We start from the raw sequence: 23,992 nt of genomic DNA on the forward strand, positions 1-23,992 counted from the left end.
CCTCATCCACAGAGCCAGTTATCTCGTCATAGAAGGTAGGGGTGCCAGATCCTTCAATTCAGTGGGGTGGCACCAACTTACTTCATCTCAGGATCTGGCACATTGATGTACTTTCTAGGACTATCAATCGATTACAAAAATTAATCTTGATTAATTGTGTGATTAATTGCTTTGTTAAACAATCATGGAATACCATTTATTTAAATATTTTTGGTGTTTTTTACATTTTCAAATATATCGATTTCAATTACAACACAGAATACAAAGTGCTCACTTTATATTAATTTTTATTACAAATATTTGCACTGTAAAAAAAAAGAAAAGGTATTTTTCAGTTCACCTCATACAAGTACTGTAATGCAATCTCTTTATCATGAAAGTTGAACCTACAAATGTAGAATTAAGTACAAAAAATTACTGCATTGAAAAATAAAACAATGTAAAACTTTAGAGCCTATAAGTCCACTCAGTCCTACTTCAGCCAATAGCTCAGACAACCAAATTTGGGTACAATTTACAGGAGATAATACTGCCTGCTTCTTGTTTACAATGTCATCTGAAAGTGAGAACAGGCGTTTGCATGGCACTCTTGTAGCCAATGTCGCAAGATATTATGTGCCAGATGTGCTAAAGATTCATATGACCCTTCATGCCTCAACCACCATTCCAGAGGACATGCGTCCATGCTGATGATGGGTTCTGCTCAATAACAATCCAAAGCAGAGCGGACTGATGCATGTTCATTTTTATCATCTGAGTCAGATGCCACCAGCAGAAGGTTGATTTTCTTTCTTGGTAGTTTGGGTTCTATAGTTTCCGCATCTGAGTGTTGCTCTTTTAAGACTTCTGAAAGCATGCTCCATGCCTCGTCTCTCTCAGCTTTTGGAAGGCACTTCAGATTTGTACACCTTGGGTCACGTGCTGTAGCTATTTTTAGAAATTTCAAATTGGTATCTTCTTTGCGTTTTGACAAATCTGCAATGAAAGTGTTCTTAAAATGAACGTGTGCTGGGCCATCATCTGAGACTGCTATAACATGAAATATAGGGCAGAATGCGGGTAAAACAGAGCAGGAGACATACAATTCTCTCCTGAGGAGTTCAGTAACAAATTTAATTAATGCATTATTTTTTAATGAGCATCATCATCATGGAAGCATGTCCTCTGGAATGGTGGCTGAAGCATGAAGGGGCATATAAATGTTTTAGCATATCTGGCACATAAATACCTAGCAATGCCGGCTACAAAAGTGCCAGGCAAAGGCCTGTTCTCACTTTCAGGTGACATTGTAAATAAGAAGAGGGCAGCATTATCTCCTGTGAATGTAAACAAACTTGTTTGCCTTAGCAATTCACTGAACAAGATGTAGGACTGAGTGGACTTGTAGGCTGTAAAGTTTTACATTGTTTTGTTTTTGAGAGCAGTTATGCAACAAAAAAAATCTGCATTTATAAATTACACTTTCAGGATAAAGAGATTGCACTACGGTACTTGTATGAGGTGAATTGAAAAATACTGTTTATTATTTTTACAGTGCAAATATTTGTAATAAAAATCATAATATAAAGTGAGCTCTGTACACTTTGTATTCTGTGTTGTAGTAGAAATCAATATAGTTGAAAATGTAGAAAAACAGCCAAAAATATTTAATAAATTTCAATTGGTATTCAATTGCTTAACAGTGCGATTAATCACAATTAATTTTTTGGAGTGACGCGTGTGAGTTAACTGCAATTAATTGACAGCCCGAGTATTTTCCTATCCCAGGAGTGAAACAACAAGTGCAGTGTCCTCTGTCTTCTAAGGAGCATAATTTCGTATTAGCTTCCCACACTGAACATGGGTTATTACACCTGGCACCACTACAGGTGGATCTGTGGAGTCCTATGGGACCTCTGGGCTTGGGGATAGCTTTGGCTGTGGGGTAATGCTCTTTCCCAGCAGCTACAGCAGCTGGCTGGAGGCTTGCTGGGCTTGGAACTTTCCTGTCAGCCAGGCTGCATGGGGGTCACCAGTTTCCAGGTAACTGCAGGGCCACTGCTCTGGTTACTTAGCAACCCTGCCCTCACCACCTAACAACTACCTGTGATATTGGCTGCCTGTTGCTATGGGGAATAAGGGATCAGTAAACAGAATGACTGGAGTCCATCTCAGGCCTGAGACAATGCAAAGAAAGCTGAGAAAATACATATCCCTTCGGTTTAGGTATTTATAATTATTTACTATTTATGCTGTGGCAGCACCCCAAAATGTGCTAGGCTCTGTACAGAGATTTATAGTCGATCCTAAAGCCCGGGTGTTGCTTTTCCTTTGCACTGTCTTTGTCGTGTCTTTCGACCAACCCTGCTCACAAGGGAAGAATCTAAGGTGTCCAGCAAGACTTGCACGTCCTGGGGCTGATGTCTCTCTCTTTAGACCTGCAGGGAGCTTTTCTCCTGGGAGTCAAATATGGCAGTGCCAGGAAAACTCACAATGAACTCCCTGCCAAGTGCTTCCTGAATGCAGCAAGATCCACATTTCAGAGCTTCGCTCCTTCAAGTTCAGAGGGGTTAGAAGCCAGAATTTGAGTTCAGCTGTTTTTGGAGCTAGGATTCCACTGGGAGATGGTTGAGGGGTGGATATGAACTTTCCCAAAGTTTGGGAATGATCCAAACCAGAGTGTTGATTCCGGTGGACCTCTGTGGGTGTGGTATGTGGGTGATTGAGTCATTTGAGAGCGAGATCAGCTCACAAGACAGACTATGCATCCTGAACCAAAATAGTACATTTAATGGTGTCCATGTTTTTCTAGGCAATTTTCACTATTGGTTTTACTGATCTCGGAGTAAGAGGTTTTCCATTGACTTTAACCAAGTTCTTCCCCAGCTTTGCAGATGAAACCAGGCTTCCAAGCTGCCATTGTTCTCTGTCTCTTCTTCTGCCCCTCCTGCTTCAGAAACTCGGGGAAGTAATCTACAGTCCCTTTTTGCCGCATTTGCAGTCACGTACCCTCCGCAGATCTGAGCACGTTGTTATTTCTAAAGTGCTGTAAGGGCCATGGCTCTTTACAGCTGACCGGGTCAGGTGCCAAACAAGACCGAAATCTGCCCTCCAGTGTTTACCTTATTCCACTGCCATTGCAGTGAGCATCTTACAACTGACTTCAGTGGAAGTTGGATCAGGCCCTAAAAAGTCACGAGTGGATCCAGTATAGACCAATACAAACAAAACAAAGCCAGGGTGGCTCCTGGACAGTGGAGCTGGAGCTATGGGGTCACATTAGCTAGGAAGCTGATCCCAGCATCCAGGGCAGCATAAGCAGGCATGAAATGAGGAGTGGGCATAGGGCACAGAGGACGTAGTCAGTAGGGAAGCATGGGCGCAAGGCAGGTGTTAAGGTGTCTGTGTCTGAAGATGGGCAATGAAAAAGCACCTCAAAGTAGGAGCTGCTTCTGAGAATTTGATCCTGAGTGACTAAGGCCACTGCTGTCCTGAGACTGCACGTACACCCGTCCCTGTGCCTTCACCAGGACTGCACAGGGGTATCTGAGCTCAGAGAATGGAATGTTCTAACAGGCCCTGTTTAATCACCTGCCTGGTATGCCTGCAGCCCGCCCAAGACCATATGTGTTTTGAAGGGATTTATTTAGGGGCTCATGGAACACCCAGCAAACATTCATTGGGCCATCTCCATTTGATAGGATTGTGTATTGTTCCCTTTGCTATCATACCGGCAACAAAACAGAAACAAACCATGCCTCACCTCTAGGGGATAAACTGGACATCCTGTACGCATCACGTTATCAGGACACATAGTCTGTTGGTCAGGATAGATGTGGAGCTGTTAGCAAATAAGTGTCACGTTTTTGCACTTGTCTGTTTCACTTTGCTCTCTCTGTTTACAGCAATGGCCCAAGTAATTGATTTGGTACCATGGCCTGAAGATGGCCATCGTGTCTACACGGCCCCAGCTGTGTTACTGCCCCTAGACCCTAGGAAAGTCATGCTGGCTGGAGTAAAGGACAGGCTTTTCCACCCAGACCTGCCAACCTTACGGCGAATGGACATGGACTCAGCAGGGAACAAACTCCCAGATGAACATTCCAGGACAATCACGGCCTGCACCAAAGGTAATGCCACCACTGGGCTTTGATATGCTCTCTTGGGAGGCAATATGGACCTGTGGATAGTGCACTGGATGGGGACTCAGGAGAATGGGTTTTATTGGTAGCGCTGCCAATGAGTTGCTTCAGTTGAACCATCTGTAAAATGGAGAAAATGATCCTCACCCCCTTTGTAAAGCGCTTTGAGATCCTGGGCAGAGACGTGCTATATAAGGTGCTAGGTAGCACTGTGGCCTGCGGCAGATAACACCACTATTTCTCAAGCGCTGACATTATCCTATAAAACAGCAACCTGGTTTTCAAAGGTGCTGAGCCCCTACAATTCCTAGGGAAGTTACCGTGAGCTGTGGATGCTCCGCACTTCAGAAAGTCAGGCCGCAAGGTCTCCGTCTACCTGCAGCCACTGATAATCCAGAGCACTCTTGTAGCCTAGGTCACATGGACACTGCAGCGAGGCACTAATGTGACTTTCTTCGGTAATGTCATGCAGTATCTGGGCACTAGGTGAGTCCAGCATAACCCAAGGGACTCAGCTAAATACGCAGCCTGCCCTTGACTACTTTACTGATGTTTGTATGAAGCGTGCTACTGGTGCACAGAGAGACTATTCTACCAACCTGTCTTCAAATTAAGATCAGGCTAGTTTCAATAATACAGCCCTCCCATCCCAGGGTAACTTCTTACTAGTACGCATGCACTAGCAAGCATGGCATAGCCCAGGGGTTCTACTGTAATCTTTGCCCTGGCTCTATAGAAAGATGATCTGAATCTAGATAATACTTAGGACTGCCATGAGGGCGGTGGACTGGACTAGATGACCTCTCGAGATCCCTTCCAGTCCTACAATTCTATGGGCTCACCTGAGGTTTTCAGAGCTGGGCACACCTCATTGTCTTTAGGGTTATCCCTGAACCCAAAGCCAGCAGTTTTTCAGTTCTTTTTGGAAGATGAGACCCTATGCCCACGCCTCGCAGGCCAGATGTGGATTTCCGTCCCACAGCAGCAGCCCCCATTCACTATCTGTGGTTCAGATTAGCTACGATAAAACCAGATGTTTGTCTTAGAAAAATGGCAGGAGGGGGGAATCAAAGCAAGTAAAAGTTAAGCAGAATAAGACATGACTGTCTAGACTTCACAAAAAGAAAAGGAGTACTTGTGACACCTTAGAGACTAACAAATTTATTTGAGCATAAGCGTTCGTGAGCTACAGCTCACTTCATCAGCATCCGATGAAGTGAGCTGTAGCTCACGAAAGCTTATGCTCAAATAAATTTGTTAGTCTCTAAGATGCCACAAGTACTCCTTTTCTTTTTGTCTATTGATCAGTTTCTTTCATCTCGGCAACGGCCTAGATTGCTCTTGCCAGCAGCAGGCTGGGTTCAGTCAGTTCCAGTGCATGTCTCCCCTTGGCTAAGGCTTGTACACTCTCTATTTATAGATTCCAGCTCCTTTGTTTTAGGGTGTCAAAATCCCTGGTTGCAATGTCAAACTTCCAACCAAGCCTCCCTGCTCAATTAGCACCGAGACATTGTTCATTAAGTTTGTGATCCCCACTCCCCTAAACTGAGAGCAGTTCCTCCCCAATTAGCGGCTGTGGTGTAGTTAACATATCAAAGAGTTCTTTTCATGCTCTCTAAGGGCTTGGGGAATACACGATTAACAATGTCCTCCTAAAGGTGTTTTTTGGCTTCCTGGCAAGACAACTGTTCCTATTGTGACTATGAGCAAACTTTCCCCTTTGAATAAGAACTGTTAGCATTTAAAATGCCACTGCCTCTTAGACAGTGCCTTTGTTTTCCTGCCTGAATGACTGGGGTAGCATATTTCCTTGTCTATACACAGAAGTTGATTTGAATCAGCTGAACCGAAATCAGTTTAAAAACTGATTTAGGGCTTGTCTACATGGGGAAATTTACCAGCATAATTATACAAAGTACTATAAAGGGGTTAAGCTAAACTGGAAAAAGACACCTTCTGGAATAAGGGTGCAGCTTCCCTCAGATAATCAGCACCTGAGTTAGCCTAGTCTGGGTGTGAACAGTCACATTACAAAGCCTCACTGGGGCTGAACTCACCTGTGTGTGTCAAAGACTCCTGAAGGCACATCCCATGGGTCTTTGTGCTTCAGAGCACTGAACTGCTCTCAGAGTAGCAGCTGTCTGTATCCACAAAAAGAAAAGGAGGACTTGTGGCATCTTAGAGACTAACAAATTTATTTGAGCATAAGCTTTCGTGAGCTACGGCTCACTTCATCAGATGCATCCGATGAAGTGAGCCGTAGCTCATGAAAGCTTATGCTCAAATAAATTTGAACTGCTCTGTGAGTCTTTCCCAGTGAATTTGTGGAAGAACGCAGAATCATAGAAGACTGGGGTTGAAAGAGACCTCAGGAGGTCATCTAGTCCCACCCCCTGCTCAAAGCAGGGCCCACCCCAACTAAATCATCCCAGCCAGACAACTAGTTTGTCTTACTGGGCACAGGAGGGGATTGTGGGAAGGCAATGGACAATGCTCGGCACCCGAGGGGTTTAGCCTCCATCCTCGCTGCAAAGGGGGCCTTACCAGACCACGTGAAAGTGGCCCCCAGGTTTTAAGGTGTCCACCCAGGCTGAGGCAGCTAGCCTGGGTGGAAAGAGGCACTAGAGTTGAGTGAGCGGGTTTTGTGTGAGAGGGGGCTCAACACCCAGCAAAGAGCCGAGTGCTGCAAAGACATCCCAAAGAATGTCCCCACAGGGAGTGATGCTCCTCTAACTATAGTGATATAATTATACTTGGGATAGTTGTACTAGTGACTTTCCCCATGTACACAAGCCCATCATTGAACAAGCGCAAACCTCTGGGTGGACACACGTATCAAGTTACAGCTAGCTCTGTTGGTGTAGCGTTGTGCCTGCCAGGCCTTGTCCACTTAAGGAAGTTGTACCAATTTACCCCCAAAAAAGACAATCCCTGCCCACAGGACAAGCTCACCTCAGGTTTTAATTTACAGAAAACAAATTAACGCTGCATTCAAACTAGCCACCAGGGGGTTAAAGTCCATACCATGCACACTCGTCCTGCACAGAGCCCTGAGGCCAGCGTCGTCAAGGTTAGGCCCTGATCATGCTCTCTGGGTTAGGGCCAGGGCAGAGAGCTTTCTTTCCCTGCACTGGCTTCACCCTGACGAGTGACAGACTTTTTATCTGGCCTGCTGGGTCCTGATTGGCCCACACCTCCTGCCGGGCTGATCATGGGAGGCCACTCCAGGCAACCACTGAAGGTCTGAACTTGTGGCTCTTCTCTGCATGGGAGGGGTGCCCCAAGCTGGCAGCGCCTCTGGCAGGGTGCAGCAAACACCTGGAACACCCCGTCACACGGCTCCAATGAGATTCTCATAGATTCACAGAGTTTAGAGCCAGAAGGGACCATCTAGTCTGATCTGTAGGTCACAGGCCATTAAATCTCATCCAGTGACCCCCTCATGTTGAGCCCAGTGACTCGTTTTGGACTACAGCAGCTCCCAGAAAGGCGTCCCGTCTGGATTTGAAGACAGCAAGAGCTGGAGAATCCACCACTTTATGTGCAGGCCAAGCCTGATACGCCATCTGAAATGCATTGTCCTTCTTGAATAGTGGCAATATGTTTGGAACAAGAAAGGCTCATCTTGTCACAGATGACATCATCCTTGGTCACTGTCAAGTGATCCTCACAGTCAGGTGTGGACAGTCGTAGTGCCTCCTAGTGGTTGCAGATGTGAGCCGAGAATGTGGCTAAGAGGAGGGTGCATAGTGCGATTTCAGGGGGCCAAGCCTTCCTCTCTAAACTAGCTGTCTTGGGGTGCACTTCCATTTGTGGTACCAAAGGGCGGGGGTTGCCTGTGTATCCAGGGGAAGGGTGTCATGCTCTCTAATCCTGAGGCCTAGTGACACAGAGCTGAGACCTCAGGCAGCTGCCTGCGCCCCGTTGTCACAGATCCTAGTGAGCCTCCCACTTGGCCTCTCACTAGGACTGTTTTGAGGGGGATCCAACCCTCTAGGCTCTGGATCCCCTGATGGGTCCAAGCCCCTGAAGACCAACAAAGGCCAGCCACTGCCCCAATCCAGGAGTCACTATGCACACGCTTAGGGCACAAACGTTCTACCAGGCAGCCCCCTCCGAGTGCTGGGATCTGCCGTCCACGCCCCCCTGGGAACAGCGCTGACCCTTCGGACTCCCTGATCTTAAACACACCCCTCTTCCAGAACTCCACCCCAAAGGTGCAATTCGTGAAGCTTCTGCTTACAGTCTAACTCTCTCTGGGACATGCAGTAGTTGCTAAGCAGTCAATATGCATACACGGTCCAGTCTAACACCTTTCTGTACCAAATAAAGCACAGGAGACCATACAAAACAATCAAACATCCTAAAGGCAGTGTGTCCCTCCCTGCTCACCCTCCCTTTGGCGAATCATCCATGCACCATAAGGCAAGTCCTCTGCCCCCTTGCCTGCCCTGCCCCTTGCAACAGCCTCCTTCATCTTAATCTGGTGCAAAATGACTCTCTCCCCCCAGTTCAGTTTTCCCCAGTGAGTCCCTTTATAGACTCCTGCTGGGGTCACCTGCCGCTCTTGTTCTGCTTTTTGGTAATTTTCCACTTCTCTCAAGCACCCCCCCCAGGCAAGAGGAAGAAGTGTCTCCTGCCGTCTAGAACAAACCCATTGTCCCAAGTTGTTTTACTTCCACTAGCTTGTCCAGTGCTGCTGATCACTCACCGGTGTCCCTGGCTTGGCAGAGACACGTCACAACTCTGCTAACTCTGGGTGGATCCACACTAGAGGCTTTCCTTGACTGTAATTTCCTGATCCAACTTCATCAGATCAGCCCCAATTCAGAAGCAGTGCCGACAGAACTTCGACTTCATCGCACCCATCCACACGAACATAGCCACTCTTGTTACCACCACTGGAGGAGCACCCGGATGGCAGGCTTCTGAGGCAGTCTAGCATATAGAGGGCCTCTGCAGCCCTGTCTGTGCTGGTCTCAACACAGTTCCTGCTAAGCTAGTTAACAACACTATTTATTTGTAGTATTTCAGAAGAGTCTAGAAGCCCCATTAAACATCAGGGTCCAGTTGTGCTAGGTGCTGTACAAACACATAGTGAGATACACTCCCTGGTTCAAGGAGCTTATGTCCTAAACAAAGACAGATGCAGCATGGAAGGGGAAACTGAGGCAAGGAAAAGGGATGTGACTTGCCCAAGATCACCCAGCAGGTCAATGGCCAAGCCAGGCAGGAACCAAGGTCTCCTGACGTCTAGCCTGGTGTCATACCCACAAGACAACACTACCCCAGCGTGGTTTTAATCAGCAGAGGTGTGGCCAAACTGTTTTAAAGACATTTTCTAAAGCCCTATTCAGACTGTTCCATTGTAGGACTCCAGGGGTCACCCGTGGGAACTAGGATCACGCCTAGTTTCCAAAAAATGTTCCAAAATAGTTTGGCCTTGTGCCTGCACTGGCTGGCCAAGCTGTGTCTGGAGCCAGTTCAAACGCAGTTTTCGAACAGGCTCCAAAGCCCAGTGCTTTGTCTTGGACACGCTCCTGGGCCAGACAGGTGGGCGAGGCCAAACCTGCTCTCCACTCTTTGGAAATGATCAAGAAGGCAGCGGTTCTCATTTCTCTCCCTTCTGTTTCCTGCAGAGGATTTTGCCAACGCATCCTTCACTCTGGTGGGAGTCCCCAACAAGCGCCTCTCATCCCTGGTGAGTCACTTCAGCCAAATGAAGCAGCGTTATGAGGGACACTTACACATCTGGTGACTTTCTGTCTAGGTCCTGACCTTCATGTAACCCACTTGTGCCTTCCCCTCCCTATAAACTCAATCCTGAATATCATCCAGATCCACCGTTGCTTAAGCACTGAGGGACCTTCAGACATTAGCCAGCATCAGCCGTTTGCTCGGCCCTGTGCAAACAAATAAGGAGCTACAGTCCCTGTTCCAAGGCACTTACAATCCAGAACAGGTACAGACAAACCAGCTCATGTCTACACTAGATAATGTTCTGGAATTTGGCAATCAGTTTCCACCACTGGTTCCCACCTTGTTCCCCAACTGTGGTTGAAAAGAACATGGCTGCTAATAGACAGAGGCAAATCAGTTTCAATACCAGCTACAGAAACATGCCAAACACCTCCTTCCAACCAGGGCAGAGCATCCCTTCTGGCATGGGTGTCAAACCGATTGGTCCATTTGTTTTCAGCCCTGGTTGAAGGAAGATGTGGGGAGGGGACCTATGGCTGACATCCGCTGCCCTTGTCTATACTGGACTATTCAATTTTCCCACCATTGCTACCATCAACACAGTTCCAGCAGCAGGAGCCTGAGTGTAGACAGGGCACCTGCGTCCTGTAGCATCTTAATCACCATGTTGGACCAGACCTGGGCAGGGTTAGATGACCGGTAGGTAAAACACCAGCAGAGGCTACTGAAAAAGAAAAATAGTCCAACTCTAGAAGAATGGTTCAAAAAAATATGGGAGGTAGTTATGATGGGAAACATAATGCACCAGTTACATACTGTGCTGGGGTGTGCTCCTGTGATGGGATGTCTAAACCCCTCACTGGACAGCAAAGGGCTAAAGAGCAGTTCTGGGCTTGAGAGATCCCGCCCCTGTGCCCTTGCAGAGCATGCGCCAATTGGAGGCAGGGCTTAAAAGGGAGCCGGCCGGCTCAGTTGGGGTAGGGAGGAGTTGCTTTGAGGGAACTGCAGGAGGATGGGGCAGGGTAGGCAGCCCACGAGATAGCTCTTATGGGGACAAACAGCAGCATGCTGTAGGAAAGGTTTCAGACTAGCAGCCATGTTAGTCTGTATCCGCAAAAAGAACCAGAGTACTTGTGGCACCTTAGAGACTAACATTTATTTGAGCATAGCTCACTTCATTGGATGCATGCAGTGGAAAAGACAGTGGGGAGATTTATATACACAGAGAACATGAAACAATGGGTGTTATCATACACAGTGTAACGAGAGTGATCAGGTAAGGTGAGCTATTACCAGCAAGGGGGGGAACCTTTTGTAGTGATAATCAAAGTGGGCCATTTCCAGCAGTTGACAAGAACGAGTGAGAAACAGTGAGGGGAGGGGGAAATAAGGCTTGAATAAAGACTGGGAGTGGATGGGTCATTACACAAAGTAAAACTATTTCCCCATGTTTATTCTCCCCCCCCCCATTCCTCACATGTTCTTGTCAACTCCTGGAAATGGCCCACCTTGATTATCACTACAAAAGGTTTGGGGTTTGTTTTTTGTGGGTTTTTTTTTTCTCTCTTGCTGGTAATAGCTCACCTTACCTGATCACTGTCGTTACAGTGTGTATGGTAACACCCATTGTTTCATGTTCTCTGTTTATATAAAATCTCCCCACTGTAGTTTCCACTACGTGCATCCAATGAAGTGAGCTGTAGCTCACAAAAGCTTATGCTCAAATAAATTTGTTAGTCTCGAAGGTGCCATAAATACTCCTTTTCTTTTTGCTGTAGGAAAAAGGGGGATAGGAAGTGACCCAAGGAGGCTGACTTGAGGTGCCCTAGGGTGGAAGATGCTGGATGGGCCCTGAGTTGGTACCCAGACAAGCAGGAAGGCCCGAGTTCCCCTACCCCCCCTACAACAGTCACTGGGTAGTGGACCATGGACCCGAACCTGTTCACAGCTGCCCACACTGGCCCTGAGAGAGCTGAATTAGGCCAGGTGGGTCCAATTAAGCTGCAAAGGGGGGAGATCTAGGCTGTGTGGAGAGTGTTAATTAGCGAGAAGCTCACCTGTGAGGGGACAGTCAAGGCTTCTGTAAAGCCAGGAGTCTGGTAACGGTGAAGGCTGCAGAGAGGAGGCCTGAAGTCTGTCTCCCTGAGGGGGACACACCTGAGAAAGAGGTTACCTAGCAGCCTTAAGAGAGGGGGGTCTAACTAGGAAGACTTCACTGGAGACTGAAAAGCTTGGGGAAGCATAGCAGGACATAGTCCAGGGAAGAGAGCGCCATGGTAGGTGTAGCCATAGCCCTTAACTATTCACTGTAGGGCTCTGGACTGGAACTCGGAGTAGAGGGTGGGCCTGGGTTCGCTGACCTCCACTGCAGAATGGCCGTGCTTGGGGCAGTGAATAGGAAGAATGCAGGAGTGACACAGGGCAGCGGGTGTGAGGCCTGCCTGATGCTGCTTGTGGAGAGACGCTTTGAAAGACTCCCCTGGAAGGGGGATCACAGCGTGACCTGGCTGGAGAGCTGAGTCACGAAGCCACATTGCAACTCTGAGCAAAAGAAGAGCTGCAAAGGTGAAAGAGGAAGAGAAAGGGGGTGCTGAACCAGATGGAGCTCATCCCCACCATCGCCAGAAGGAGGCGCCACCCAGCAGTGAGCGGTGTGCCCTGTGACACATACCCAGCAAAACAGAAAATGCTCAGATATTTTGTTACCATTTATTCAATACTCGAAGTACACTCGCCCAAAAAACCAGCACATCTATCCAATTTTTTTGAATAGTAACATTTGACAGACATACCTGGTCTGTTAAATGTGTGTAATCAGAGATTTCAACCAAAAAAAATCACTCACAAAAAGCCCGCAAACAGTAGACGTTCTCCACTAGGAAGCCCTGTGGCTTGCACCATAGGAGGCTGAACTGCTGGTGACAGAAGTTGGAATTTTTAAGGGGAAAAAATATCTAAGCCCTAATTCTCATTTGTTCTCAGGCCACTTTCAGCTCTCCAGCAGCTTAAAGGGTTTTTCTGCTTGCTTTAAAACCCTTTACACCATCTTAACATAAATGAGATTCAGGGCTCTAATGTAGACACGTTCTTGGACAACTGGTGGTAAATATCCCCTTGTGATAAGGACATCAGCTGCCATGAGGGGCAGAACTCATTGTTGAAAGGCTTTGGGGAAGAATTGTGTTGATAAGGGAGAGGAGGGGGAGACTGGAAGTGGCAGGAGATGAAAAGGTGTAATTGAAAGTGTAAATACACTTGTTTCTTTATGATATATTTGGCCCAGATTTCTCCTGAATGTGGGTTGTGTGGATCTTGTTCTCTCTTCGGGCACTGGGGGGCAGTTTGAGCTCAGTTTTGCTCCATGGCGCTCTCTCCCAAGGCTTAGCTTCCTCAGAAGCTAGTTACCTGCAAGGAGCAAACAGAGATAAAGAGGGACTCATTTCTAAGCTCTTCCTCTAAGCAGAATTTCCCTATGCCCCACTTCCCATCAAAGTTGGATCCATCTGGCTTTTACTCCAAGCGCCGTTAAACTTCTGTTAAACTTCAGTCTTTCCTATTTCAGAACAGGAGCGAGTAGCTTGCAATCACTTCTTATCAGCTCACTCTCTGACTAGTTAATTCCGTTGCCTCTGTATTTTTTGTTATCATGTGCCATAACTGTGGGGCCTGGAGATTAAGGCAGCAGGGCAGTTTCTACAGGTACTGTTATCTGAGGATTTTAGAAGCCAAAGTAAGCCCAGAGAGCAGCTATTCATAAAAAACTTTAGAGAGGTAAGCAATGGTGGTTTTGTGGTAGAAGAAGGTAAGAATCCTGGATTGCACCATAAAAAGCTGTTTGCAGTGAGTGAATTCACAGAGAATGCAGGCCCTCATTTCAGATGCTCAAACCCCAGCTTAGTCCCAGAAGTGGGATCATTTTCAGGGCTGGTAATATGATGCCAGTTATTAGACCAACACATGCTTTGCAATACCCCAGCTGACAGTCGTTGGGACAAAGGGGCATCTCTTTGCATATTTGTTGGCCTATTCAAAGGCACTATGTTGTGTACTTTTAGTAACCAATGCAGATACAAACATTTTCTCTATATAAAGGCCATGTGTGATAGAGCGGGCTAAGCATAGGAACCAGGAACCCCCGATGTCTAATCCTGGCTTTGACACTGACTGGCTTTAAGCATGTCACATCGCTTCACAGTTCCTCAATTGTTCCTATTTGTAAAATGGGGATAATACTTTCCCTGTCTCACAGAGTTATTATGGAGATTGATGTTACTTGACAGTTCTGTAGCACTTTTTATCCCAGGCTCCCAAATTACATTGCAGGCACTGATGAGTTGATCTGCATAAACCCTACAATGCACGTATCTATTAGCAACTCCATATCACAGATCATGGGACTGAAGCACAGAGAGGTTAATGAGACATAGCTATAGGTTCAGTAGGGAATCACTAGCAGATCTCAGAGTAGCAGCCGTGTTAGTCTGTATCAGCAAAAAGAACAGGATACTAGCAGGTCTGCTGTCTCCCTGTACTCTCCCTTGGCCCAGACCCTCAAAGGTGTTTAGCTGCCCAACTCCCATTGAAATCCTTTAAGGATCTAGGCCCTTAAGTGCATGATTGTTCTTCCTCCGTTAATCAGATAAGGTTGACGAGACTTTGCCAAGTCTATAGCATTCTGATTTACACATATTTGCTGCATAAAAATAAGCCAACTAGCCAAGAATCTGGAGCCAGGTGGATGTGGATCAGTCTGACTATAAAAGGATACCAGAGTGAAAAGATGGCGCTGGATTTTCTACTTGCTGGCTGCAAATTAGGGGGAAGGGGAGACTAAACCAGGGGTTTTCAAAATTAGGGGGACTAAACCAGTGGTTTGCAAAAAAAAGTTTCTGGCGACCCAGTTGAAGAAACTTGTTGATGCCCGTGACCCAACAGAGCTGGGGATGAGGGGCTTGGGGTGTGGGAGGGGCTCAGGGCTGGGGCAGAGGGTTGGGGTACAGAGGTGAGTGCTGCAGGGTGGGGCTGGAAATGAGGGGTTCAGAGTGTGGGAGGGGGCTCTGGGTTGGGATGTGGGAGGAGGTAGGGCTCTGGGGTGGGGCTGGGGATGAAGGGTTTGGGGTGCAGGAAGGGGCTCCAGGTTTGGGGGGGCTCAGGGCTGGGGCAGGGGATTGGGGCACAGGATTGGAGCTTACTTCAGGCCACTCCTGGTCAGCGGCGCAGCAGGGTGCAGAGGCAGGCTTGCTGCCTGTCCCGGCACCATGGACTGCGCTGCACCCCAGAAGCGGTCAGCAGCAGGTCTGGCTCCTAGGTGGAGGCGCGCGAGTGGCTCCATGCGGTTCTCGCCTGCAGGCACTGCCCCCCTCCCGCCAATACCCATTGGCCAGGAACCAGCCAATGGGATTTTGGAGCCAGTGCTCGGGGCAGGGACACTGAGTGGAGCTCCATGGCCCCCTCACCTAGGAGCCAGACCGGCTGCTGTCCGCTTCCGGGGCACAGCGCGGTGTCAGAACAGATAGGGACTAGCCTGCCTTAGCCGGGCAGCACCGCCAATGGGACTTTTAACGGCCCGGTTGGTGGTACTAACCAGAGCCACCTCGACCCAGTGCCTTCCATTGCATCGTGACCCACGGTTTGAAAACCACTAGACTAAACTCATGAAATGGGAGGGCAGTCTATTGAATTGGCCTACAGGTCAATAGCATGGGTGGGATGCAAAAGGTTTAACTTTGCTGCTTGCCCTGCACCCCACCCTTCCCTGCTGAGCTCCCAGCTGGGAGCCTGGAGTAACATCCCTCTTTTGCTTTGCTACTCAGGGGATGACCAAGCTGGGCCAGTCCCTCACTGCAAGGTACCGAGCAGGGAAGATGGCTCCGCTCACTCCCAGCACTAACCAGGAGGAATGGCCAAGCTACACGCAGGCGATAACTGACTGGTCACGCTTCGTCTCCTCTGCTGGAGAATTCAAGCTACCCAGCGTGAATAAGAAAGGTACAGCCAGGCACAAGGGAGGGGCAAAGCCTCCCTTTCAAGGAAGGGAAAAGCCATCATCAGTTCCTCTCTTAGACAGGCAGCTTGATGACCATCCTGCCTGCCCGTTTGGGAGACAGGCTCACATGCTGCCTACTCCTTTTGAGGTTTAATGACTGGAGGCTCTTCCAATGAGCAAGATGAAGCCAGTCCAAGACTTCACTGATAAAATGACAGCTGTGATATTGACCAACACGGCACCACAAGTGCTCCGAGGGATTGTAGGGGCCACTGCCTTGTGGCTTGCCCAGGGGGTTGTAAGTGTGGCATTTCCACATGTACATGCTGCATCAGAGCCAGCCCATATGCACAGTACACTGCCCTCTCTTTTTGGAATAGCCGTGCTGTCAGATCAGGTTACAGAGCCAGCCGGAGATATAGATGAGCCTGATACCGAAATCCATTCACTCTCCCTGTATTTTCCAGAATGACTTGCTCATAACCAGAGCCCCATATAGAGTGTGATTATGCAGAGTTTTACTTTTAGTTGCCACGTCTGTGGTATTCTAGATTCTTTCCTTTTATAGTAAAAATATTAAGTCTCTAATCCTAATGGCGGCGAAGAAAGCTTTCTGGGTGTGGAATGAACGTAACCAACGCAGTGCCTGAGCTGGCTCAGAAAGGTGCAAAAGCTCCCATTTGTCTCCATGGGGTGTTAACTCAGGAACTTAGTGATGACAAGTCAACACCAGTTTGCTGATCACTTTTGCAGAACATGCTTCTGCCAAACCGTCCCCAGGCCTTCCTATGTGCCAAAAGCCCCCAGTGTACTGAAGAAATTGGCAGCAAACTGGCCAGGGCAGAGTTGAGGGCAGTGTAAAATAAAATGAAATGAATATCTAAATATATTAGCCAAGGGCACCCAGATGCTCTGGTGATGGGCACCACATCAGTCCCGGGCTGGCTGGGGCAGTGAAGGGGAAAAGACAGGAGAGGCCATTGCTTTATTCTTTCATTTTACACGGACGTTGGCAAGCAGGGCGAAGCAGCTCTCTTGACAGCACAAAGACCATCAGTGTGGACATGCTGACCGGAGCTCCCTCCACCTTTCTCTCCCAGCGCACACAGCTGGGGGGGGGGGCGGGGGGCAGAAATATTTTAGGCTCTTGCTGCCAACCTTAGAGGACAGGAGTCTAGTGGGCAGGTGGGATATTCACCGTGAGGAAGTCACTCTTTTTGCATTCCAAGTGGTTGCCATGCGGCGTTCTCCCAGCATGTTGTGTTGCTTGGATATTGTGTGGGGCTATCAGTTCAAGCCAGAATTAAAATACTAGCGTGCAACAGGGCTGAGGTCACTAGTGATAACACCCTCTGCACCGTTCTCTCTCCCCCCAGTGCTCGGGTTCAGCTGTTATGCCGTCAGGTACTTAAAGCCAGACGTCTCTCAGACGTGGAGGGTAAGGAGTTCTCAGTGCCACTGAATTGTCGTGCAGCTGCCTTCTGCTGGGAGCCCTGAGGATCACACGTTGCCTGGGGAAAAGTGGAATTTATGTTTAACCTCCTCCAGACAGGCATTTTGCATCAACACATGGGATATCAGCCACGACCACCCCGGCCTTTCCGTATTGCTCACTCGGATGGATGTCCCAGCTAGAGGGGAGGGGAATTCTAGGAGTTGCCAGTATGGAGAAATTGAGACCCACGGGCTTAGTGGAACACCGTCACGGGCAGGAGGTCAGACTAGATGATCACGCTGGTCCCTTCTGCCCTTAAAGTCTGAGTCTAATTCACTTCCAGAGCCAGTGGGCTGATGCTGGGGAAGGCTCTTACTGTAGCTTCATAAATGTGGGAGGAGGAAAGGGCCTTTCCTTCATAGCCTACCAGACTCCTCGACCCCCCCACCAGGGCTCTCAGATGTCTCTTTTACCAACTAGGACTCGAGTTCATATCCCACGCTGGGCTTCACCACTGCCGAGAATTCCATTTCACCATTCCTCACCCCACAGGCCCCCCCCGGGATCCACTATTCCAGCCTGACTCTGTCCACAGGCACAGTTACGTGTACACTCACGCCCCAATGTATGTGCACCAGGGGGGCTACATCTATACAAGTCAGGTCCCTTGGGAGATTTGGGTCCAGAGATATAGGGAAAAGCTGTCTGGCAGTTAGACTCGGGGAGGGGAGGCCAGGAAAAGGAAAGGAGCCGGCAGCTGCCAACTGGCAGGAGTATCTTTATAGTACCAACACCATCTCAGCAGTAGCAGCAGCTGTCACAGCCCCGGGCTGCCTAAATCACAGGAACTGAACGGGAAGCAGCTCCAAAGTTCTACATTTCCTTCACAGTAATAACTCCCACCACTTCCAGACTGGACCTCCTCTCCTGAAAGCTTCGAGAGTGCTCTACAAGTTGTACTTCCCCTTCCCTCGGCACTAAAACGCAGCCACCTCTAGGGTGGAACATGGGAACCCTTCTGCACCTGCCACAAGGTTTTTTGCTCTTGTTTCAAGAACGGGTGGCCCCATGGGCCCATCACTGACCACAAGAATTTAGCTTTTACATCTCATTTGAGCAACTGTGACCCTGGGCACCTGAGGCAGACAGACCTTGCAGTCCCTTCTAACCCTATGATTGGCTCAGGCCTGACTGAGACAAGAGCGCCACCTATTGAAACGTGCATCACTGCCTACAGTATCTGGATTTTCTGTGATTATGTCCCATCCAAGGTGTGACAAGTTCTAGCTCTTACTAGCTTCCAGATCTCACCAGGTTTTGGAAGGAGGTCTTCCCCAGTCACAGAAAAGGTTTCTCGGTACCTTTATTCTTGGGAAATACCATTTCAGTTCCTTCTCTTTAGACTAATGCAACCTGCCAATATAAATCAGGCGTGACTTGACTGAAATCAATAGAATTACAGTGGGTGGGAGAGGAGAATAAGGCTCAGCGCCTAGATTCTAACATTAGGCACGCAGCAAGTCACCCTGGGGGCTGCTACAGAAACCAATGGGAAACTTGACATCCACACGTAGTGGCCAGGAGAGGCTAGACTCTAGTGCAGGGGTCCCCAAACTTTTCCCTCTCGCACCCCCTCCACTCCCACCCCTTACCAGTAATGGAACATGTCCACGACACCCCATGCTGGGAGTGGAGTCACAGCCGAGGGCCGAGCTAAGGCCAGGGCCAGAACAGAGCTTGGGGCAGAGTGGTGCTCCCTGCCCACCCACCCGTGGGGGCTGGCCTGGGCCCCGGCATACTCCTCGGATGTTCCTCTGTGCCCCCTTAGGGGGGCACACCCCACAGTTTGGGGACCACTGCTCTAGTGGCTGGCCAGGTGGCAGCAAAAGGGTGCAGCTGGGGGGGGGGTGCTACTTGGTTACAGTGACCATCTCTGACCACCCTCTCCTCTCTGTGCTGTCCTTCCAGTACTGCCTCAATCAGAACCCCAGCCTGGACAGATATGGACAGAAGCCCCTCCCTTACAACAGCATGTAAGTAGCCCCACGTTCCCTGACTAGGCTGCCATTGTAACCCCTTTGTGCCTTTCTGTGCCTTACACAGTCTTCTGTTCCTTTGCAGCAATACCTTCAGGAGCTTTGGGTCAGCATACAGGTAAACAGCAGAGATACTTCTGAATTCAGCAAGTGGGCCAAGGCCAGTAGTAAGAGGGGGCAAGATCTGGGGGCACGAGTGAGGGAGGCAGGGTGGGGGGAGATGGACTGAGGCTGAGGGGTGGGAATGCATTGAGGGAGGTAACGTGCTATCTCAGCCTAGGGAAGTTGGCTGTGGGGAAGGAGGGGAATAATTTGCATACAGCCCCTTGTCATCCTCCCTCTGCCAGATATTCCCCGAGGGCCAGACGGTAAACTCCATACGCTCCCTGGGGGACTACACAGGTGAATAACTGCTCACCAATGGAAGGAAGGGGTTCACAATCTGGATCAGAAGCACACCATCACTAGCCCCATGCTTACAGCTGGGGAGGAGACAAATGCCACATGCACCCCAGTTTTGATTTGCAAGTGCTAATTAGATTGTGTGCGCGCACACACAATCAAGGGACCAGCTGTCTTACTTCAGCTTGCTGCTGGCTGGGATAGTCCTAAACCATCTGCCTTTGGCCTAGCCTACATTTGGACAACACAATGCTACTATGCAACTCTGCTACTACACTGGACTGCTGGCGAAAAACCCTCCCCGTCACGGGCCCGTGCAGAAAGCTAGCACAGGCAGGGAAAGTAGTTTAGTGAATCATTCAGCCCCCGACTCCTTGCCATTCAACGTCTTTGAGCCTGTAAGAAGCACGCATGCGTACCAGGGCCATACAGACTTTACAAACAGTATTGTCTTCTGCAGCAGAGTGTATTAATGCCACACTGTTGAGAAGTTTACAGCCCAAAACACAGACTTTAGAAGCTGTAGTCCTTACAACAAGTGCAATTCCTCCTCCTTGTCAGTCACTAGTATTCTGCTTTAACACCCAGGGTTGCTGTAACTAAACCAGGATGTGGGCCTATGGACGTGTAGCTTGTTGTGGCCGCTGATCACAAGTTTTTTTATTTGCGGAGTCTTGCATTTCACTTCTCCCCCTCAGCATGCTATTAACATAGCATGGGCTTTCCGGAGGGATTTTTTTTAAATTGAAATAAATCCATTTCAGGTTACATGGTTTGTAAGAAATACAGATGCCAATTCCAGATAACTCCAATTAGGTGTATGTGCTCAAACATTGATCCCCTGCCAAAATGAATTACTTTGCACATGCATACATGGAGCATCTACCAGGGTGTGCCAGCAAGCCATCTGAATGAACACACTGGTTTGTGCAAGCTCCTGTTAGGTGAGAGAGGGGGTGGGGGGCCTAGTACCCTAGGACAAGACAAGTTGGTTCCAAATATTAGAGGCAGGGACATGTTTACTCTGCACTTTAGAGGAAGCGAATAGGGATGCAGCTTAGAGCACTGCTAAGAAGAATAGGGAGGAGAGCGGAGGTAGAAGGGACAAAGAAGGGGAGGGTCCCTGGAGTGGATAGAGAAAAGGTGGGACTCTGGGAAGGAGAGAGAGGGGGAGAAGAGGTTTCTCTTAGGAACAGACAAGGGGAAAGGAAGAGCTCCATGTGGGGAAGATGAGCTAAGGCCCAGTACAAGTGCTTAGAGGGAAGGGGGAATCACCTAGTGAAGGCATTTGAAGCCATTTGTTGTGCTTCATCAAATGTATCTATTTTCCTTCCCAGCCGCTCTCACTACCTCCAGCCCTGGCGCTAGATGGCAGGAAACAGGAAAGGGTGTGGAGCCAGAGGTGAATCTACTTGGCCTCCGACAGCCAGGTCCAACAGTCAAGGCGCACAGGATCTGAGGGAAGCCATGGGGAAGGGCAGGAGATACACATTGGTTCCACTTCCTAGCAAATAAAAACCACTCTTAAAATGTCTAAATATAATGGAGAGAGAATGAGGGAGGGACTTCCCGGAGGTTTTCAGACCTTTCTCTCCCCCACCTGCCATTCTGCCTGAGCAGTGAGGAAACCAGGAATGGAAAGTTGGTATGAGCTGGAAAAGAAAGATGTTTGCTGGACATTTTCAGAGATGCACCAGTCAATTTAAATTTGGGTGAGTCAGCTCCTATGTGCCTCAGTTCCGTGTCTGTGAAATGGGGATGGATATTTGCACTGCCCTGCTTCTCAGGACTGTCATGAGGATAAATACATGAATTGTGCAGGGCTCAGATGCTACAGTGATAGGGTACATGTCTCGCTACCAGTTAGACAGACAAACTGGGTGTAACAAAGCAAGTTACTGGAGAGCAAGAAGCAGCAGCACTGGAATCGGACCCTGTGGAGCAGACAGTCTTCTGATGGATGCAAAGGCCAGAAATGCCTGGCCCTGCTAGGAGCTGGTGAGGAAAGGGCCGTTGCATTAAGTTTTACACTGATGCCTTGCTTGAGTGACATTCCTAGGCTATAATGCTACCCGGAGATGGGTGCTAAGGGAAGGCATGGAGCTGCATTATGCCAGCAAGAAATAGCCACAGTATGTTTGATACTTAACCGTGGGGCAAAAATAGATCCCTTCGACTTTGAAGCATCTGATTTCTGTTGGCTAACATATTCTAGTACCTCCGCTTCGGTTGAAATTGTAACAAAGGGCAGCTGCCACCGTTCAGCGACCAAGGGCATCAGCAGCAACCAAACACAGGAACTTCAGCACCAAAAGCACAAGCCCCTACCCCCCAGAGCAACTTTGAACGAAGCTGCAGCTGTTTGAGTGGCTCATGCAAGACATTAACTAAGCCAGCACATTTCAGAATCACCTCTTGGTAGAAGGTGCCAAAATGGAAAGAATTCAGAAGGCTTTGAGTCAAAGACTAACATCTTATCCTGGAGTTTGGCTTGGAGAAGAGTGGACGCAGACATAGGGAGGTAATGCCAGGGGTATATTAATTCTTAAAAACCTACACCAGAAAAAAGCCCGTATTAAAAAAGGTAGACAAGGAACCACACACCAAATGGCTGAGTAAGAAAGGCCAATAGTGGCAGATGGGAGCCCAGTGCTAGGCAATGTCCCATACTCCCGGGAACTAGACCATCTCTATGAAAGGGCTTTAGATTGAATTTGGTTGATTCCTTCTGGCGCAGTATTCGTGGCACGCACGTTGATTAAAACCGGGCCATGCAGCTCACGAGGCATTGTACAGGTTTTCAGGATGGCAGCACAGTCCAATGGAGTGGAGCACTGGCCTAGGAATCTATAGACCAGGCTTCTCATCCCAGCTCTGCCAATGACCTGGTCAAGTCACTTCACCTCTCCCTGCTTCTGCTTCCCCTCCCGCCCTTTGTCTTGTCCATTAGACTGAAAACTCTTCAGGACATGGAGCATTTCATACCCTGCATGCACAGCACCTAGCCCCACTCTCAGTAGGAACCTTAAGAGTCCTGTAACAACATGTGTATGAAATAGTGTGAAGCACCTACAGTCAAAAACAGGCATGGGAAAAATATCACTAAAGAAACTACAACAGCATGAGGCTGGAGTAGCTTTTAACAGGATAATTGTACTAGAGCGATGCAGTCCTAACCCAGCAACCACAGCCACACAAGGCATACCGCAGCAACACTCGCAGTGCGGTAGGAGACTATACAACCTGTTCAGGTAGTTGTTCAGTCACAAGGCAAGTAACAGGGTTGGGGCAAATTCGTACCAGTGACGTAGTTATGCTCTGGGCCGTTCACATTCTGCCTCACCCTCTTAAACACAAGGACAAGCGCCAAAATCCTACCTGAAAGCTACAAATACTTTTTTGGGACAACTAAAAAGCCATTCAGTGTACGTTAAACCTGTGCAATTATTGGAGGAAGGATGAAAGGAGTCTGTAAAATGAAGGTTATCCCCTCTCTGCTTCAGTATATTTCAGGTGGAAAATGCATCACACGTTTATACAGAGCACAGTTCTGTCACCAGTGTGCGGAGCAATAGAATTTACCTGCAGGAGGTAGGGGCATCTTAGCAAGAGACCGGATGGCAGAGTCAGGCCCAGAAGAGACCAGGCAGACACCCCAACTGTCTAGTTGCTTGGAAGATCTCCTAGTACTTTCTTGTTCATTGATGAGACCCAAGAGTAGCAGGGAGGCTTCTGTTACCTGCCATCTCACATCCCAGGACGACTTCAGTGAACAAGGCATTGCCAAGGGCATTTAAAAAAAATGGAGTTAATACTTATTTCTGTGCGGCAGGCCCCTCCAAGCAGGGTTAGAAGGAGCTTTTGGTACAGAAATCAGTGTTCACCAATTCTATTGTGCAGTTAAAACCTACCTCAGAACTTTGTGTTGCTCAGTCCACTCACGCTGCTGTATAGGCCACGTTCATCACCTGCAAGGAGCCTTACCCCGACTCTACATCCCCGAGTGCTTTATAGGGGCACCAATATAATGGCTATCACAGCTTTGATTCCAAAGGAAGTTTCAGCTCGTGCTGCCCATGCCTCAGTGTGTTTTGGCGAGCAAAGCAGTCTTGTGCCTAGGGTCAGTTTAGAGTGGACAGGCTAAGTTACCAGAGAGCAGGGCTTTAGAGCCATGAGGAAGGATAAAAGAGGGAGATACAGTGCTCTTCCCAGTTTATCCAGGGAAGGTGGACGATCAAAAGGCAACTTACAAATAACAGGACATATCTGTTTCTAAGACAATTAGGAGGTTGAATCAAATACAGTATTTCAC

At 48.5% G+C, this 23,992-nt stretch overlaps 1 protein-coding gene and 2 long non-coding RNA genes across 3 annotated transcripts; 1 reads left to right on the forward strand and 2 right to left on the reverse strand.

Annotated features, from left to right (window-relative positions):
- The first annotated feature begins 2,128 nt into the window (after positions 1-2,128).
- On the forward strand, positions 2,129-21,145 carry LOC119841272 (testis, prostate and placenta expressed). Its single transcript, XM_038368585.2, has 8 exons — positions 2,129-2,205; positions 3,885-4,109; positions 9,761-9,822; positions 15,635-15,809; positions 17,184-17,245; positions 19,211-19,275; positions 19,364-19,396; positions 21,018-21,145. Exons 2-8 carry the CDS (start codon positions 3,887-3,889, stop codon positions 21,046-21,048), a joined length of 651 nt encoding a protein of 216 aa, XP_038224513.1. The 5' UTR covers positions 2,129-2,205; positions 3,885-3,886; the 3' UTR covers positions 21,049-21,145.
- On the reverse strand, positions 2,748-6,262 carry LOC122456248. Its single transcript, XR_006275020.1, has 3 exons — positions 6,179-6,262; positions 4,964-5,139; positions 2,748-4,241 (listed from the first exon to the last, which is right to left on the reverse strand). It is a non-coding gene; the product is annotated as an uncharacterized LOC122456248 (long non-coding RNA).
- Positions 12,736-23,731, reverse strand: LOC122456247. Its single transcript, XR_006275019.1, has 4 exons — positions 23,592-23,731; positions 23,263-23,419; positions 20,956-21,184; positions 12,736-13,226 (listed from the first exon to the last, which is right to left on the reverse strand). It is a non-coding gene; the product is annotated as an uncharacterized LOC122456247 (long non-coding RNA).
- Between the last annotated feature and the right edge of the window lie 261 nt (positions 23,732-23,992).

Source organism: Dermochelys coriacea, chromosome 12, assembly GCF_009764565.3.
Source record: "Dermochelys coriacea isolate rDerCor1 chromosome 12, rDerCor1.pri.v4, whole genome shotgun sequence".
NCBI lineage: Eukaryota > Metazoa > Chordata > Testudines > Dermochelyidae > Dermochelys > Dermochelys coriacea.